The 17,692-nt window shown below is 53.3% G+C and overlaps 3 protein-coding genes across 3 annotated transcripts; 2 read left to right on the top strand and 1 right to left on the bottom strand.

The window, feature by feature from the left end:
* Positions 1–1,116: 1,116 nt before the first annotated feature.
* nde1 (nuclear distribution protein NudE) lies at positions 1,117–2,982 on the top strand (the record flags this gene model as incomplete). Its single annotated transcript, XM_001260373.1, has 1 exon — positions 1,117–2,982. The coding sequence occupies one exon, from the start codon at positions 1,117–1,119 to the stop codon at positions 2,980–2,982; it is 1,866 nt and encodes a 621-aa protein (XP_001260374.1).
* A 2,672-nt stretch (positions 2,983–5,654) lies between these two features.
* On the top strand, positions 5,655–12,731 carry NFIA_084280 (acetyl-CoA carboxylase ACC1; the record flags this gene model as incomplete). Its single annotated transcript, XM_001260372.1, has 4 exons — positions 5,655–5,819; positions 5,907–6,077; positions 6,139–11,895; positions 11,946–12,731. 4 exons carry the CDS (start codon positions 5,655–5,657, stop codon positions 12,729–12,731), a joined length of 6,879 nt encoding a protein of 2,292 aa, XP_001260373.1.
* Positions 12,732–13,383: 652 nt separating this feature from the next.
* On the bottom strand, positions 13,384–17,270 carry NFIA_084270 (uncharacterized protein; the record flags this gene model as incomplete). The annotated part of the gene is made up of 2 exons (XM_001260371.1): positions 13,384–13,805; positions 13,874–17,270. 2 exons carry the CDS (start codon positions 17,268–17,270, stop codon positions 13,384–13,386), a joined length of 3,819 nt encoding a protein of 1,272 aa, XP_001260372.1.
* Positions 17,271–17,692: the final 422 nt, after the last annotated feature.

The following is a 17,692-nucleotide window of genomic DNA, read 5'->3' as shown; positions in this document are numbered from 1 at the left end:
ACAAGTGGACAATAGCAACTTACCGGACCAAAATCAGGGAATATAACTGGGAAGGTGGGAATCAAGCAATAATAACCTCCAGATCACTTTCTGTTGCCCCAGACTTCCACTGCCCATGAGGCATGCCCCCAGAGCAGTCACTGACCTTTGATCGTCGGAATACGCACATCGCGGGCGGTGGAAATCGAGCTGAAGGACGAGACCGGTACTAGACCACTATAGGACTAGTACTGTTTTTATGAGGTTGTAATATATAGTACTTGTTACACTACCGCAACTGATTAATTACCATGTGACAGTTGTCGTCAGGTACAAAGCCTTGTACCTTTTGTACCTAACTGGTACCTACCGCCAACTAAGTTACCTGCGGACACTATGAGCACCCAAAGTACTGCAGACTTTACGATGGGATTCGATGGCACTGATGATATTCGATTCTTTGTGATTATGGATGGATGAAAGTTATGGTAGATACAGAGAGTAGCAGAATTCATAACTTCGTTAGGAAAGGAAAGGAAGAGGGCAGTCACGTTCGCTGAGCTGTTTGCACTGTTTGCACTCAACTCCGTCACAGTACCTTAGGTACCTAAAAGTACTCTAAAGCGGTATGCTAGTGCTTAATCCAGTTGGTGAGGTTGTTTTGTTCCCGTGGACACGGCACTATCTATCTGTCTAGTCTGTACGCCAATCCAGCTGGATAACATCACCATCACAATCACAAACCCCCCCAAAACAATCATCCATGTTTCGACCAGCCCCCTCTGCGAGGGTTCCGCAAAGGTAAGTTTTGGATCTTCTCGGTCTTCAACTTCATTTGATTTGGTATTGTTTTTCTCTTCTTTATTTCTGTTTTCGTCCTTTGTCTCTATCAACTCTCGAGTCCCTGTTATAACTCCCGATCAACTGCGACACCGCCTCCGCGAGGGGTCCCCTCCACCGGTTCACGCACGGTTGTTGATACTATTCGCGACGTGCTTGAGCTCGGTTTCCAGCTGTTTCGTGGCCAACACTCTCACTGTGTTTCAAGTCACTGCTTGATAGTGAGTCGTTACCTTTGCTCTTGCGCACGACCTCCGTGTCCATCTTCGGTCATACCGCCCCCCTGGTATCGGAATAATGCCCTCGGCCGATGGTTCTTCCTCTGCTCGCCCCAACGGTACCAGCTCCCGGTCGGATCAGCTTGCATGGTATAAGTCGCAGTATGAGCAATTAGAGGCTGAGCTAGCGGACTTCCAGGCCTCCAGCCGTGAGCTGGAGGCGGAGCTGGAAAAGGATATCGAGGCATCTGAGAAGCGGGAACGGTTGTTGAAGGAGAAGGTGGATAGCTTGAAATATGAGGTCGAGGAGTGGAAGGTCAGATTGGAGTTTCCTACCTTTATTGCTGATGATGGACTGAGGGCTAACCTGTCACTTCCTCGGCAGACCAAGTACAAGCAATCCAAGTCGGAGGGAAACTCGGCCCAGAACACGTTACAGAAAGAGATCACGACTTTGAGGGATGCAAACCGGACGCTACAGCTGAAATTGCGAGACATCGAGGTCGCAAACGATGATTATGAACGTCAAGCCCGGCATACGACTTCGTCCCTGGAGGATCTGGAGTCCAAGTACAACGTCGCCATCGAACGAGCAGTCTTATTGGAAGAGGAAATGAGAACCGGCGAGCAGGAGCGGGAGAACTTGCGCATCGAGAATCAACGTCTGCGTGATGAGCTCTCGGATCTGAAGATCGAAACGGAAATCATCCACGAAAAGCTCCGGAATGCAGAACTGCAAAATAGCCGACGCAGGAAGCCTATCTCGTTGCGCAGTCCATCGACACCACAGACACCGGATCTCTTCAATCGTTCTCCTGCTTCATCCATAGTTTCCTCGCCTTTATTCTCGACCCCTACATTGAAAACCTCGCTCATGTCCGCCACGGCAACGCCTCCGTCACCGCCGATATCCGAGTCGTCGAGCAGCCTGCGCAAGTCAATGAATGCTATGCCCGGTTTTCCTCTTCAGAAGGCTTCGGCTTCTGACTCGTCATTTGGTAGTCGGTCGCTGCATGGGTCCCGGACTCAGAAATATAACAACCACTCGCGTTCAACGTCCTACGCTTTTACGAATAACCGCCCCACGCCGTCAGTTACGAATCGGCCCAGCTTACCCAAGCCGAAACCCAAGCCCAATGAAAACACCAACAAGAATAATAATAATGCCCGGTCGTCTGGACTGCCGAAGTCGGGTTCACTGTACCAAATTCGTGGACTCATTGGCAAGATGCAGAAGCTCGAGGAGAGAGTCCAATCTGCAAAATCCAAACTGCCACCCCCGTCGGATTCACCGTCCCGTACGTCTTCTCGTTCGGGGTCGATATTGGGCGAAAGTCCGGTTGCATCTACAATAACAGCACGAAGGAACTCGCGCAAACGGTTGAGTGGGAGTAGTTTTAGCTCGTCTGTTCGAGACGGTGATAGTGTCCCTTCTTATGCTCCGCACAGTCGACCGTCCTTTGGTGCTAGGACACAGGGGGATAGTCGCCCAAGCAGTCGCACTAGTTACTCGAGCCACAGCTCTGTCAGTCACAGTACACATCCGAGCGTGACTCCATCCACACGCCCAGAGAGCCGCCAGAGTCGTACCAAGACACCGCTGGGGCACTACTCGACTAACCCGACCACCGAGAGCCGTCGACCACGGTCCTCGCTCAGTAACCCCTCTAATCAGAATGGAGTTGTCAATGGGATGGCCCATATTGACGAGGACGAGGACCTTGCTATGCATATGTCATTACGGGCCAGGATCAGCGAGATCCGCGAGACTCGGCTTCCGTCCATCTCCACGCCGACTGGGCTTAAGAAAAGAACCCCAAGCGGGATCTCTGGTATCCCAGCGCCTCGAACATTGAGAACCAGCACTGGCTTTGACCGGTTGGAAGGCGACATGGGGCCACCGGAGAGAAAATCCAGCATTACCGATCTTGGAGAAACTTATTAAATTGACCTACTCGGATCTCCCGGCGGTAGTCGAACGATGTATCCGTCCGGTGCATTGAAGTTGACCCACTTTAGAGGGTGTCCTCGTGAACCAGACCGTTTCGTTTATCCTACTTTTACATACATAATACCCTCAAGACCTTAAAGTTCAAAGGTCGGGTCCAGATTGGAGCGTTGGCGTCCCTTGGAGGCTTTCGGCTGGACGCTAGAAGATTGATCATAGATGAGGGATTACCTCTGTTGGAGAGTTCTCTTCTCTGCTCGTCCCTTGTTAAAGGATAGTCACTGATTTGTACAGTTTGTACGGGTGGATGGCGGAGTTGGGATCGCGTCTGATAGCGCATTTGTTTCACATGCTCGCAGAAGCCGTTGCAGTGCCCTGCAATGGTACTGTGGCGTCCAAGCTGTTTCTCAGCACTACTTTCCTTGGAGATTTCGTTTCATGTCACCACTTATTGTTGCCTTTGGCGTTAGAGAATACCCAGCGACAGTTCGTTACATATTCTTTGAAGCTTTTCGTAGCAGATCAGGGTCTGGGTCAGGGACATAATCATCCAGATGCCTGTGGAGAAACAGGGACTTTCGAAAGGGACGGTACGTCAGCGGGGGCCACCCCTAGACAACCTAGATACTACGCTGTGCCCGGCGCTGTACCAAAATATGGCAGTCGATCGATTGGTTTTATACATGGAAGATCGGCCTCTCGACCCGTCTTGCTTTCCTTGTTTCCAAGACATTCTTCAATGCAAACTCGCCCTGAACTACGTTTGTATTTTGGGCGTAATCTCCGAATTCCACCAAAACCGAGGTATTCATTCGTATAACCTGACTCAGAATCGAACTAAATGCTTGTCCTCGTATAAGATATCCCTGTCGAAACTACTACGTACCCAAGATAGAAAAGTGCCCCTGCCCGTTCGGACCGAACATGCAGAAACGGGAAACTGGCAACTGGCGCACCATACCAGAAAGAGATGCATAGCGCGGACTCTCTCTCCCCGATTCTCCCGCCACTGTCAGATTTGCTGAGGGCGATCAGTTCCCAAGGTCCCAACGCGGTTGGCAAATTCGTGGTTGGTGATTGGTTGTGGTGGAGGGGTGTGGGGCGTCAACATGTCTCGATGCGGTTAGGCGGGTAGTACTACTGTAGTACTAGGACCTGTGGTAGTACCCAAGACAGCATCTTGGTTGTTGCTGGATTCGGCGCTCGGGAACCGATTCGTTCATTTGATTGTCTGTGGGAATTACGATTCTGTTAAAGAATAGAAAAACTTGGAAGAGTTGAGAATAATTCGGCGCCATAAGGGATCACTTATCGCTATGTGTATTCACAGAGTTGCTTGGAGGAGGATGTACAGAGTAACTTCGTATAGTAACTCCATAAGGTAGACTGTGTTCGTATGTGCCGCCTATGTCCCGAGTCCCGGCTGTTTAGCGCCGAGCGGAGGTCTGCAAATTAGTCTAGATCCTTGCTTGTAGTACTCCATACTCTGTACTTCCTGTGGATAACTGTTCGGGTAGATAGATAGATTGCAATCACTTTGCGACGCGAGGTCTCGGCATTGGACTACGGAGTATATCTTTACAGCGTGATTTCATTCCGTATTCAGTAGACTAATAGAAGAGAGCAAAAGATGACGCTACAGCCATGTGATGCGGGCTGTTTGTTGACTTGGCATCGAGATCGAGATACATGGGAACGGACCTCTCGAGCTGGAGTAATATGCACGGGATTAAATATCTACATGATATAGCGTCATTGATGGTTGATTGAAGATAGGGAACAGTATTATTCTCATGCATTGAGGACGAGCCTGGGGCGGAAGAGGAAATCTGGTGGGAAGAAACGTCATGGGCTCAACAACAAGCGGCGGGCAGAAGTTGGGGATCGCTCTTTGGGGAGTGGATATCTTTTTTCGGTGGATTCTTTCCCCTCTCGGCCTTTTTTTTTTCTTGCTTCTCGATGGATAGTGCAGGGTAGACGAGGACTAGATGACTTTGGCATCAAGTATCTGACTGGACCAAAAAGTATAAGCCCAAAGTAAAACCACGGTTTCGGACTTCTGGGTGTCCAGCCCTTTGGAGGTAAACTAGATCAAGTCCTTAATCTAAACCCAACTCTCCTCCTCTTCTTTTCTTCTGCTCTTCTTCTACTCTTCTCTCTCATTCCTTTCTAATCTTTCCAATCATCAGCAAGTTTAGCATTCCGGGCGGGTTTTTCTGGTGGTTGTGGTAAGTACAACAATCTCCGTTTGCGATACAGAGGATCCGTCATCCGTCCCCATTTATTCTTTCCGCCTCCTTCGAATCGCTCTCCGTCCCACTATTATTATTCCACTGGCTCCTGCTCGCTCAATCCAATTACTTTGCTGACAATCTCTTCTTCTTCTTCTGCCGCGACCAGCCTGAGGACTATTTCCATCCCATCCTCGTACATTGCTCCTTGTTCTTTACGACCTAATCCTTGTACGCCGTCTCCTCCAGGCTTTCTCTGATAGAATCACAATTTCGGGGCATTGTGATTCGATCTCAACCACTCCCTCTTCTCTTGTACTATACGACTTATACGATTCTCCTCCTACTTTCGCGTCACCACCTCTTTTCTTCGCCTCGAAAAGCCATAGCCATTGATTGCATGGGAATTGTATAATTTATAATAAAATTGCAAGCATCATGGGTGTCCCCAACGGAAGCTCGAGCAACGGCCATGTCAGCTCTCGTGCGGCCAAACACAATCTTCCCTCACATTTCATCGGTGGAAATCACCTGGACGCAGCACCTCCAAGCAGTGTAAAGGATTTCGTTGCCAACCATGAGGGTCACTCCGTCATTAGTTCGGTAAGTGGCAGTCCCCGAAGTCTCGAGAAAATGGCCTTGCATTGCAATTCGAGCAAATTTGCTGATGTGGTTGGGTCGGTTGAATAGGTGCTCATTGCCAACAATGGTATCGCAGCCGTCAAGGAGATTCGGTCTGTTCGGAAATGGGCTTACGAGACATTCGGCAACGAACGGGCCATTCAATTCACGGTCATGGCCACACCGGAGGATTTGCGGGCAAACGCCGATTACATTCGTATGGCCGATCAATACGTCGAGGTAGGCAGTCGCAAGTCTGGCTGTTGAGGGCCACCAAATGGTTAATTTTCTCGTTTTTCAGGTACCCGGAGGCACAAATAACAACAACTATGCGAACGTCGAGCTGATCGTCGATGTGGCCGAGCGAATGGATGTCCACGCCGTCTGGGCTGGTTGGGGTCACGCATCCGAGAACCCCAGACTTCCCGAAGCTCTGGCTGCTTCCCCCAAGAAGATCATCTTTATTGGTCCTCCGGCCTCCGCAATGCGTTCTCTGGGCGATAAGATCTCTTCGACAATCGTTGCACAGCATGCCGGTGTGCCTTGCATTCCGTGGTCAGGAACTGGAGTTGACGATGTGACAATCGATGGGAATGGCATTGTCACCGTTCCCGACGAGGTCTACAACCGGGGTTGCACGTTCTCCCCTGAAGAAGGTCTGCAGAAGGCCAAGGAGATTGGTTTCCCCGTCATGGTCAAGGCCTCGGAAGGTGGTGGTGGTAAGGGTATCCGTAAGGTCGAGCGGGAGGAGGATTTCATCAGCCTTTACAATGCCGCCGCAAACGAGATCCCGGGTTCCCCTATCTTCATCATGAAGTTGGCTGGCAATGCCCGGCATCTGGAAGTCCAGCTGCTGGCTGATCAGTACGGAAACAACATCTCCCTGTTCGGCAGAGATTGCTCCGTTCAGCGCCGTCACCAGAAGATTATTGAGGAGGCCCCCGTCACCATCGCAAAGCCCGCCACGTTCCAGGCTATGGAGCGTGCCGCTGTCAGCCTCGGAAAGCTGGTCGGTTACGTCTCCGCCGGTACCGTCGAGTACCTGTACTCGCACGCCGATGACAAGTTCTACTTCCTCGAGTTGAACCCTCGTCTTCAGGTCGAGCACCCCACCACCGAGATGGTCTCCGGTGTCAACCTGCCAGCCGCCCAGCTGCAGATCGCCATGGGTATCCCCCTGCACCGCATTCGTGACATCCGTCTACTTTACGGTGTCGACCCCAACACCTCGTCCGAGATTGACTTCGACTTCTCCAGCGAAGAGAGCTTCAAGACGCAGCGCCGCCCTCAGCCCAAGGGACACACGACCGCCTGCCGTATCACTTCTGAAGATCCCGGCGAAGGTTTCAAGCCCTCCAGCGGTACCATGCATGAACTGAACTTCCGCAGTTCGTCCAACGTCTGGGGTTACTTCTCCGTCGGTACCGCCGGTGGTATCCACAGCTTCTCCGACAGTCAGTTCGGTCACATCTTTGCATATGGTGAGAACCGTTCCGCGTCGCGGAAACACATGGTTGTCGCTCTGAAGGAGTTGAGCATCCGTGGTGACTTCCGCACGACAGTCGAGTACCTGATCAAGCTGCTGGAGACCCCTGCTTTCGAGGATAACACCATCACCACTGGATGGCTGGATCAGCTCATCTCGAACAAGCTGACCGCGGAGCGTCCGGATCCCATCGTGGCTGTTCTGTGCGGTGCGGTGACCAAGGCTCACCTGGCCAGCGAAGGCGGTGTCGAGGAGTATCGCAAGGGCCTCGAAAAGGGTCAGGTGCCCTCCAAGGATGTCCTCAAGACCGTCTTCCCCGTGGACTTCATCTACGAGGGCCAGCGTTACAAGTTCACCGCAACCAGAGCCGGCTTGGACAGCTACCACCTGTTCATCAACGGATCCAAGTGCTCGGTCGGTGTCCGTGCTCTGGCCGACGGTGGCCTGCTTGTTCTCCTGAACGGTCGTAGTCACAACGTCTACTGGAAGGAGGAAGCGGCTGCAACTCGTCTGAGTGTCGACGGAAAGACGTGCTTGCTGGAGCAGGAGAATGATCCTACGCAGCTGCGCTCTCCGTCCCCCGGAAAGCTTGTCAAGTTCACTGTCGAAAACGGCGAGCACGTCAAGGCTGGTCAGGCCTTCGCCGAAGTCGAGGTCATGAAGATGTACATGCCCTTGATTGCGCAGGAAGACGGTATTGTCCAGCTCATCAAACAGCCTGGTGCCACCCTCGAAGCCGGTGACATCCTTGGTATTCTCGCTCTGGATGACCCGTCTCGTGTCACGCATGCTCAGCCTTTCACGGGACAGCTGCCCGACCTTGGCCCCCCGCAGGTGGTCGGTAACAAGCCTCCTCAGAGATTCTCCCTCCTTCACAGCATTCTCGAGAACATCCTCATGGGTTATGACAACCAAGTTATCATGAACACCACTCTGAAGGAGCTGGTTGATGTTCTGCGGGACCCTGAGCTTCCCTACGGTGAATGGAACGCTCAGTCTTCTGCCCTTCATTCTCGCATGCCCCAGAAGCTGGACGCTCAGCTTCAGATCATCGTCGAGAAGGCTCACGCCAGAAAGGCCGAGTTCCCCGCCAAGCAGCTGCAGAAGACTATCTCCCGCTTCATCGAGGAGAACGTTAACCCCGCCGACGCCGAGATCCTCAAGACCACTCTCCTCCCTCTTCAGCAGGTCATCAACAAGTACATGGATGGCCTGAAGGCCCACGAGTTCAATGTCTTCGCTGGATTGCTGGAGCAGTACTACAAGGTCGAGAGCCTCTTCTCTGGCCGCAACATCCGCGACGAAGATGCCATCCTGAAGCTCAGGGAAGAGCACAAGGACGACATTGGCAGCGTCGTTCAGATTGTTCTGTCCCACAGCCGTATTGGCGCGAAGAACAACCTGATCTTGGCCATCCTGGCCATGTACCGCCCCAACCAGCCTGGTGTTGGCAATGTCGCAAAGTACTTCAAGCCCGTCCTGAAGAAGCTCACTGAACTTGAGTCGCGGCCCGCCGCCAAGGTCACCCTCAAGGCCCGTGAAGTCCTCATCCAGTGTGCGCTTCCCTCCCTGGAGGAGCGTATGTCTCAGATGGAACTCATCCTGCGCTCATCTGTTGTCGAATCCCGATACGGAGAGACCGGTTGGGACCACCGGGAGCCCGAATTCTCCGTCCTCAAGGAAGTGGTGGACTCCAAGTACACCGTCTTCGATGTCCTTACCCGATTCTTCGTTCACCCGGACCCTTGGGTCACCCTGGCTGCTCTCGAGGTCTACATTCGCCGCGCCTACAGGGCCTACACACTGAAGGGTATTCAGTACTACCCCGATGGAGAAGTTCCCCTGGTCTCCTGGGACTTTACACTAGGCAAGCTTGGACAGCCGGAGTTCGGTTCCGTTCACTCCAACCAGATGTCTACGCCCAGCACACCTACCACGGAGTCCAACCCCTTCAGAAGACTCAACTCCATTAGTGATATGTCATACCTTGTCAACGACAACAGCAATGAGCCCCTCAGAAAGGGTGTCATTGTTCCGGTTCAGTACCTGGAAGACGCCGAGGAGCAGCTGCCTAAGGCCTTGGAGGCACTCCCTCGTGCCGGGTCGAAGAAGAAGCCCGGCGAGAACGGGCTTATTGCAGACCTGGAGGGCAAGCGTCGACCGGCCCCTCGCATTGAGTCCGACAATGAATTGACCGGTGTCTGCAACGTGGCCGTCCGCGACCTCGAAGACCTTGACGACAACCAGATCGTTACTCAGATCAACAACATTCTTGCCGGCCTCAAGGAGGAGTTGCTCGCTCGCCGTGTCCGCCGCGTGACCTTCATCTGCGGCAAGAACGGCAGCTACCCTGGCTACTTCACCTTCCGTGGACCTGCCTACGAGGAAGATGAGAGCATCCGTCACAGCGAACCTGCGCTCGCCTTCCAGCTTGAACTCGGACGTCTGTCCAAGTTCAAGATCAAGCCCGTCTTCACCGAGAACCGGAACATCCACGTCTACGAGGCCATCGGCAAGGGCCCCGAGAACGACAAGGCCGTCGACAAGCGTTACTTCGTCCGTGCTGTGGTGCGCCCGGGCCGTCTCCGTGACGATATTCCCACCGCGGAGTACCTCATCTCCGAGGCTGACCGTCTCATGAATGACATTCTGGATGCTCTGGAGATCATCGGCAACAACAATTCTGATCTTAACCACATCTTCATCAACTTCTCGCCGGTGTTCAACCTGCAGCCCCAGGATGTGGAAGAGGCCTTGGCCGGTTTCCTTGAGCGCTTCGGTCGCCGTCTCTGGCGTCTCCGTGTCACCGGTGCCGAGATCCGTATCCTGTGCACCGATCCTGCCACTGGCATGCCTTATCCTCTGCGCGTGATCATCACCAACACCTATGGCTTCATCATCCAGGTTGAGCTGTACATTGAGAAGAAGTCCGAGAAGGGCGAATGGCTCCTCCACAGCATCGGTGGTACCAACAAGCTCGGCTCGATGCACCTGCGTCCTGTCTCCACACCTTACCCGACCAAGGAGTGGCTTCAGCCCAAGCGTTACAAGGCTCATCTCATGGGCACCCAGTACGTCTACGATTTCCCCGAATTGTTCCGTCAGGCCTTCCAGAACAGCTGGGCCAAGGCTGTGGCCAAGATCCCCTCCCTGGCCAGCAAGCGGCCCGCGGTTGGCGAGTGCATTGAGTACAGCGAGCTTGTTCTCGATGATACCGACAACCTGATCGAACTCTCGAGAGGCCCTGGTACCAACACCCACGGTATGGTTGGATGGATCGTTACCGCTCGCACCCCGGAGTATCCCGAAGGCAGACGGTTCATCATCGTTGCCAACGATATCACCTTCCAGATCGGTTCCTTCGGTCCCCAGGAAGACAAGTTCTTCTACAAGTGTACCGAGTTGGCCAGGAAGCTTGGAATCCCTCGTATCTACCTCTCTGCCAACTCCGGTGCTCGCATCGGTATGGCCGACGAGCTGATCCCCTACTTCTCCGTGGCCTGGAACGATCCCCAGAAGCCCGAGGCTGGATTCAAGTACCTTTACCTCACTCCCGAGGTCAAGCAAAAATTCGATGCCAGCAAGAAGAAGGAGGTCATTACTGAGCTCATTCACGATGAGGGCGAAGAGCGCCACAAGATTACCACTATCATTGGTGCCAAGGATGGCCTGGGTGTTGAATGTCTGAAGGGCTCTGGTCTCATCGCCGGAGCCACCTCGCGCGCTTACGAGGACATCTTCACCATCACTCTGGTCACCTGCCGCTCCGTTGGTATTGGTGCCTACCTTGTCCGTCTGGGCCAGAGAGCCATCCAAGTGGAAGGCCAGCCGATCATTCTGACTGGTGCCCCGGCCATCAACAAGCTGTTGGGTCGCGAGGTTTACACGTCTAACCTGCAGCTTGGTGGTACTCAGATCATGTACAAGAACGGTGTCTCTCACATGACCGCCACCGATGACTTTGAGGGTGTCCAGAAGATTGTCGAGTGGATGTCCTTTGTTCCCGACAAGAAGGGTGCACCCATTCCCATCCGGCCCTGGTCCGATGACTGGGACCGCGATGTCGCCTACTACCCTCCTTCTAAGCAGGCTTACGATGTCCGCTGGCTCATCGCTGGTAAGGAGGATGAGGAAGGCTTCCTCCCTGGTCTGTTCGATGCTGGATCCTTTGAGGAGGCTCTTGGTGGATGGGCTCGTACCGTTGTTGTTGGTCGTGCTCGCCTCGGTGGCATCCCTATGGGTGTAATTGCTGTTGAGACTCGTTCCGTTGAGAACGTTACCCCTGCCGACCCTGCCAACCCTGACTCCATGGAGCTGATCAGCCAGGAAGCCGGTGGTGTGTGGTACCCCAACTCGGCCTTCAAGACCGCTCAGGCCCTCCGTGACTTCAACAATGGCGAGCAGCTGCCCGTCATGATCCTGGCCAACTGGAGAGGTTTCTCCGGTGGTCAGCGTGACATGTACAACGAGGTCCTCAAGTACGGTTCCTACATCGTCGATGCTCTGGTCAAGTACGAGCAGCCCATCTTTGTTTATATCCCACCCTTCGGTGAACTTCGTGGTGGTTCATGGGTAAGTCATGTATTATTCTGTGTTATGTCTTCAAATACTAACTACACTAGGTCGTCATCGATCCCACGATCAACCCTGACCAGATGGAGATGTACGCTGATGAGGAGGCTCGCGGTGGTGTCCTCGAACCCGAAGGTATCGTCAACATCAAGTACCGCCGTGAGAAGCAGCTCGACACTATGGCTCGTCTCGACGCCACCTACGGCGAGCTCCGTCGCTCTCTCGAGGACCCATCCCTCAGCAAGGAGCAGCTCTCAGAGATCAAGGCCAAGATGGCCGCTCGCGAAGAGCAGCTCCTGCCTGTCTACCTGCAGATCGCTCTGCAGTTCGCTGATCTCCACGACCGCGCCGGCCGCATGGTGGCCAAGAACACCATCCGCAAGGCCCTGACCTGGAAGAACGCCAGACGCTTCTTCTACTGGCGTGTGCGCCGCCGTTTGAGCGAGGAGCTCATTCTCAAGCGCATGGCCTCTGTCGCCCCGGCCGCCGTCTCCGGCGAGGCCACCGGCGCCATCCCTGCCACCGGACCCGTCGACGGCCAGACCCCATCCACCGAGAGCCCTCGCGCCAAGCACCTGCGCACCCTGCACTCGTGGACCGGCTTCCTGGACGAGGAACTCGAGCATGACGACCGCAAGGTAGCCATGTGGTACGAGGAGAACAGAAAGGCCATCCAGATGAAGATCGAGGCCCTCAAGACCGACTCTGTCGCCACCGAGATCGCCCAGCTGCTCATCAGCAACAAGGAGGGTGGCCTCAAGGGTGTGCAGCAGGTTCTCAGCATGCTGCCTGTCGAGGAGAGGGAGGCCGTGCTCAAGTACCTGGGATCATCTTAAGAAAAAAAAGCATAAAACTTAGAACCGCCCCGTGCATATTGTTTTTCACTTTACTGGATCATATTTCCCGAATTTCTGATCGCATAACGTACATTGAAGATGGTTTATACAAGGCGGGTGCGTTAGGGTCTTGTTTGTTGTACTGCGGGTTTGTCTGCGTTTTCTCTTGCATGGGTTTTGGAGGTTGCATCAGCTGATTACTATGTATGCATTATGTTGTTATGCCTGATGTTCTTTGGCAATGCTCCTATTTACTTTTTCCTTTCCTATCAATGCAATGAATCTTCGACTTCAAGGATACTCCTCTTCGTTGATAAATGGGAAATGTACGTCTACGTCTACTGTAGGACTTGCGCAATGCGAGGTGACTATGATATGAATCTTGTAGTTATTCAATTTGACAAACTGACGTCTCGTCTCATGATCATCCAAGACGCTAGGGAGATGTAGATATCTCCATGCACGGTTTCATACTCGTTGAAAACATGAGGCAGAGGTAGGGTATATATGCAATAAGTAGAAAAGATACGCCTCATAAACCACGCACGATATCCATAACCCAAGAGCGAGAAGGGAAAAAAAAAAGAAAAAAAGGGGTATAATGGTTAGCAAAGCAGGTGATATAGAGACGAGGACGAATATGCTAGAAGCTTTACGCGAGCTGTCTCTCTAGGCTGCGAGGCGGGGAGAGGATGGGTGGCATCCCTCGATAAGGAGTGGGCGACACCTCTGGTATACCGCGGCTGGGGTTGACGGTGCCCATCCCGGGCTCGTCCAGGCCCAGGCTTAGCCGGCCAATGTCCACCGGGACCTGCTGCGGAAGAGGGAGAGGCGCCTGGTAACGCGGGTTCTGGGGCTCATGCATTGGGCCGTGAGCCATCGCGAAGGCGAGAGACTCGTCGCGGCGACCGGGAAGAGTGACCATGCTAGCTTTCAGGGTGCGAGCAATGTCCTCCAGTAACACTTCCATGGGGGCGATGTAGGCCGTGTGACTTTTCTCCGACCAGGCCAAGACATGGCCGCAGACACGGCCCGTCGATTTGTCGAAAACCCAGGCTCCTGAGTCTCCGGGGACTAGACTCAGGGTGGTTGTTAGCTTCGGTTTGCCCGATCGCATGGCGCATGGGGATCTCACAACTTACCTCCAAAGTTTCCATCCACACAGAAACTAGTGGAGAAAGTTTGTCGTCCGTGCAGTTTGACAATGGTCATCGCCCGCGAAATCTGTCCACTCTGCAGACCGCTTGTCCGACCGCAACAATGAACCTTCAGTCCACCGAGCTCCTCCATCCGTGCTACGTCATTGAGAAAGATGGCTTCCCCTGTCTGTGAAGGCTGTCCTCCAGGTCCCCGTCTCGGGAGACCACGGGGCATTGATGGCGGCGTCTTGTCAAAGACAATGTTCCGCGCGTCTAACCGGTCATCATTGATCTTGATCAACGCCCAGTCAATTTCGTGCTTGATGCCTTTTCGAGTCCAGCGGCGAACGCCCGATGATGCATGGACGAACCCGAGCGAGTGAGACGCCAAGTGCTCATCATCCCGATCTTCGGGCGATGGGAAGAAATCCTCATGGACGTCATCGATTGCCGGTTGAGTAACAAATAGAGGCGGCTCATCACCTGGCTCGACTCCGGCCGTGTCGCCGATCGAAGCCGCGTCTTCATCCTCATAGGGGTCATCAACATCAAAGCCCTCCTCGTCCGAAGAATAACTGTCTGAGAGCCAATGATCGTCGTACGTTCCTTCCAAGCTCTGAGACAGGGAGATGTCATCGCCATCCTCGTCTTCCGAGATCTCAAACTCTAGGTCAACCTCAGAGGGATCCTCGTCACACCAGGTGTACATGAAATCATTGTTTGAGGGGGCGGATTCTCCCCGCCAATTCCCAGCTGAGCGAAATGGGCCCGCGACATTCCGATGCTCCACCTCCTCCTCTGCCTCATCATCACTAGGTGCCTCAAGCATGTGATGGACTGTCATACCATAAGGCATACCGTCGACCAAGATGGCACCTCCGTAGGACACAGGAGGGAGATGCTCATCATTCTGAAAGGCGCCAATGGACGCGCCACAAAGCGGTCGTGGCTGATAGCAGGGATTGAGATCTCGCTCAGGGAACGCCGGAGTACCCGCCGTCTGCGATCTCGACTTTGCCGGCCTGCGCCGTTTCTTTCGCGGAACTTTGGAGCGTTGGATATCCCCACGAAGCACGATGATGTCCCAATCTTCCCTGTCATCGAGCACAAAATACTTCTTCAAGGCGGCTCTTACTTTCTTTGCACTCGCGCAGGTAACACAGATGGTCGTCTTGGCAGTTTCAGCCGAATCGCCAGTCATCATCAGAGTGACACCACAGGATTCACTTGAATCTTTCAGAACCTTCTGAAGAAGTTTTCTCAATCGTGGAAGCATCTGGAAGTTCCATTCGTTGAGGTGGTCTTGAGGAATCTCGACGTTGGTAAGCTTTTTGAATGTTCTCTTCTTCGCCTTCTTCTCCTCCAATCCCATCTTCTCCCTCAAGACTCGCATCTCTTGCACTGGAAGAGCAGGATACGAACCATTGCGACGTGTCAGTCGCTGAGGTTCAGGCTCATACTTTTGAGGACTATTGTGCACATGCTCTGTCTCAGCTCGGGGAACGAGGGCAAGGGGGAGGCAATCGTCCAACTCCTCAGCGGCCGGTGCGGAGAAAATGTCAATTCTGCAGCAAGACCAAACAATCTTACACATTGTATAAAGAAAGTTCATGGAGAAAGAAAAGATGCTGTCTGGTGCAGAAAGATCCAAAACAGGATAATGATACGTCTGAGGAACTCTCAAGTTGAAATCCTCGAATGGCTGCGTTGATAAATGGAAGTTGGGAGCGTCCAGACACAGTTGGACGACGTGAAGAAATGCACTGCCGCACTTCGGACCCAGCTTCTGCAGATAAACATTTTCGATTCTCTGCTTAAACATCGAATTGGTGTATTTCATCTTCCAAAGTCGGCTGATCGGCGTCCACAGACCGATTTCCATCAACACGAGACCGAGGGAATAGAGATCATAGGACCAGGCCGCATCATCCTCAAGGGACCTCTTATCGTCGGGATGACGATACATGCTCGATGACAGCGGCTCGGGCGATGTCGCAGTACCGGAAAATTGAGCGAAGGATGTCAAATAGGGCCGTCGAAGATCCTCCGTAAGGGCCACTTCGTCGTTGTTCGAGCTGGTCGCACCAGGGAAGATGAGCACGTTGCCACTGTTGATGTTTCCATGCACGAGATTCTGGCTTCGAAGGTGTAGCGCAGCCATCAAAAGGTCATAAGCCAGTCGAAGACGGGTTTCAAGGTTGGGCACCCGTTGATCATCGCCGGTTTGAAAGAGAGAGACTAGAGGCTTCGGCTTCAGGCCGCTCAGGAGATCGGACGGATTGTGCAAAAAGGGGAAATAGTCGATCGGCATTTGATAGATAAACGCATATCGCGAATTGGGCATGTCAATGTAGAAGCCAAGGAATCTCATCAAACCCAGATGGGATACCCTTGCATTTTGGACGAGCTGATCAAGGGTCTGTTGCACATGTTCGAGTCGCTTCTGTTCCGGCAGAGTGATGTCGCGTTGAGTTTCTAGCATCATGGGTGTATACTCAACCATGATGGATACGGTAGACTCCTTGGCGCCCGCCAAGAGCGGAGAAGCCGACGTCTTGATACGTCCAATGGCCCGAGAATTCGTGGAAGCAGCCACCATCTCATACGGCGGTGGGCTGTTGTCGTGAGACGCACCGGAGAGTTGCAAAGCAGAGCGATCAATAAGGAAGCTCTGTGATGAAAGAGAAGATTTATGTGACTGCTTTTCGAAAGCGCTGACAACGGGCGATGCATAGTCGAAAGGATCTTGATGCGCTTTGGGGCTGTGGTAGGCCTCCTTGGTATCAAGCGGAGAGCCATGGTATGACTTGGAGTCAGGATAGAGTGAGTAGACAGACTCGTCTCCTGTCCTGAGCGCGTGTCGTTGCCGACCCCGCATAGCCGACTGCCCACTGGAGGTCATGTTTCGGCGCGAGCGCGACAAATCATACAGAGTGTCGATGCAAGCCGTCAAGTCAGCAAGGAGGTTCTTGGAGCGTGTGATGTCTTCATTAGTCCAGTGCGTCTTGACCGGCAGGGCAGGAAGGCTGTCTTTTGACGTAGAGTCCTTCTGAGCGCCTTTGGGAGGAAGATCAGAGGAACCCCCATGTTGGATGCGTTCCGCTTCACTTAGTAACTCCTGAATGGAAGACATAACGCTTTCCACGACATCGCTAAACCCAGCCTGGGTGAGCGATTCATCGATATCATTTGGCTGCGCGGCGCTAGCGTCGCTCCAGTCTAGACCCCAAGCAAGAAGCCGATCCCGCTGCGTCCTAAAGCTCCGATGCAGAACCACGAGCTCTGGATCATCGACAGCCTTCGAAGCCGTCGTTACACTCTCACAAGAGGTCTTCGTATCTGTGTACATTTTGGTAAGACGTCGCTGGAGGTATGAACCTCCATGACGGAGAACGGACATCTTGGCGTGCAGAGTCCGGGGAAAGGGTGCAATGATTAGGGGAATGCGGGCGAAGTACTCAAGAGGCGAAGCGGGTCTTAGTCACGATCAGGCCTCGCAGCGGGACTTGATACTTCAGCATTGAGGACACATGGGGATTTTGAAGGGTAATGAAGTGATGCAAGATGATGTGAAGAAAGGATTACTTTCTGCAGCAATTTGGCGTTAGATGAGCATGAATTTGCAGGGAGAGAGCGATGGCCAGGCATAAGAATAGATCTGGAGGTGGGCAGGAATCCTGTTGCCTAACCAATAGGGAGTGGCGAGTGAGAGCAAAGCCTCGATCGCCAAGCCACACCTCTTGGCGGGTCACGTGGCAGGCAGCTGCGATTATCAGGCCCACCTTCGATCCACCAGACAAGTCTACAAGTTTATTGCGATCC

The sequence above is a fragment of the Aspergillus fischeri genome, genomic scaffold (genome assembly GCF_000149645.3).
Source record: "Aspergillus fischeri NRRL 181 1099437636264 genomic scaffold, whole genome shotgun sequence".
NCBI lineage: Eukaryota > Fungi > Ascomycota > Eurotiomycetes > Eurotiales > Aspergillaceae > Aspergillus > Aspergillus fischeri.
This window is presented reverse-complemented; position numbering and strand designations above follow the sequence as displayed.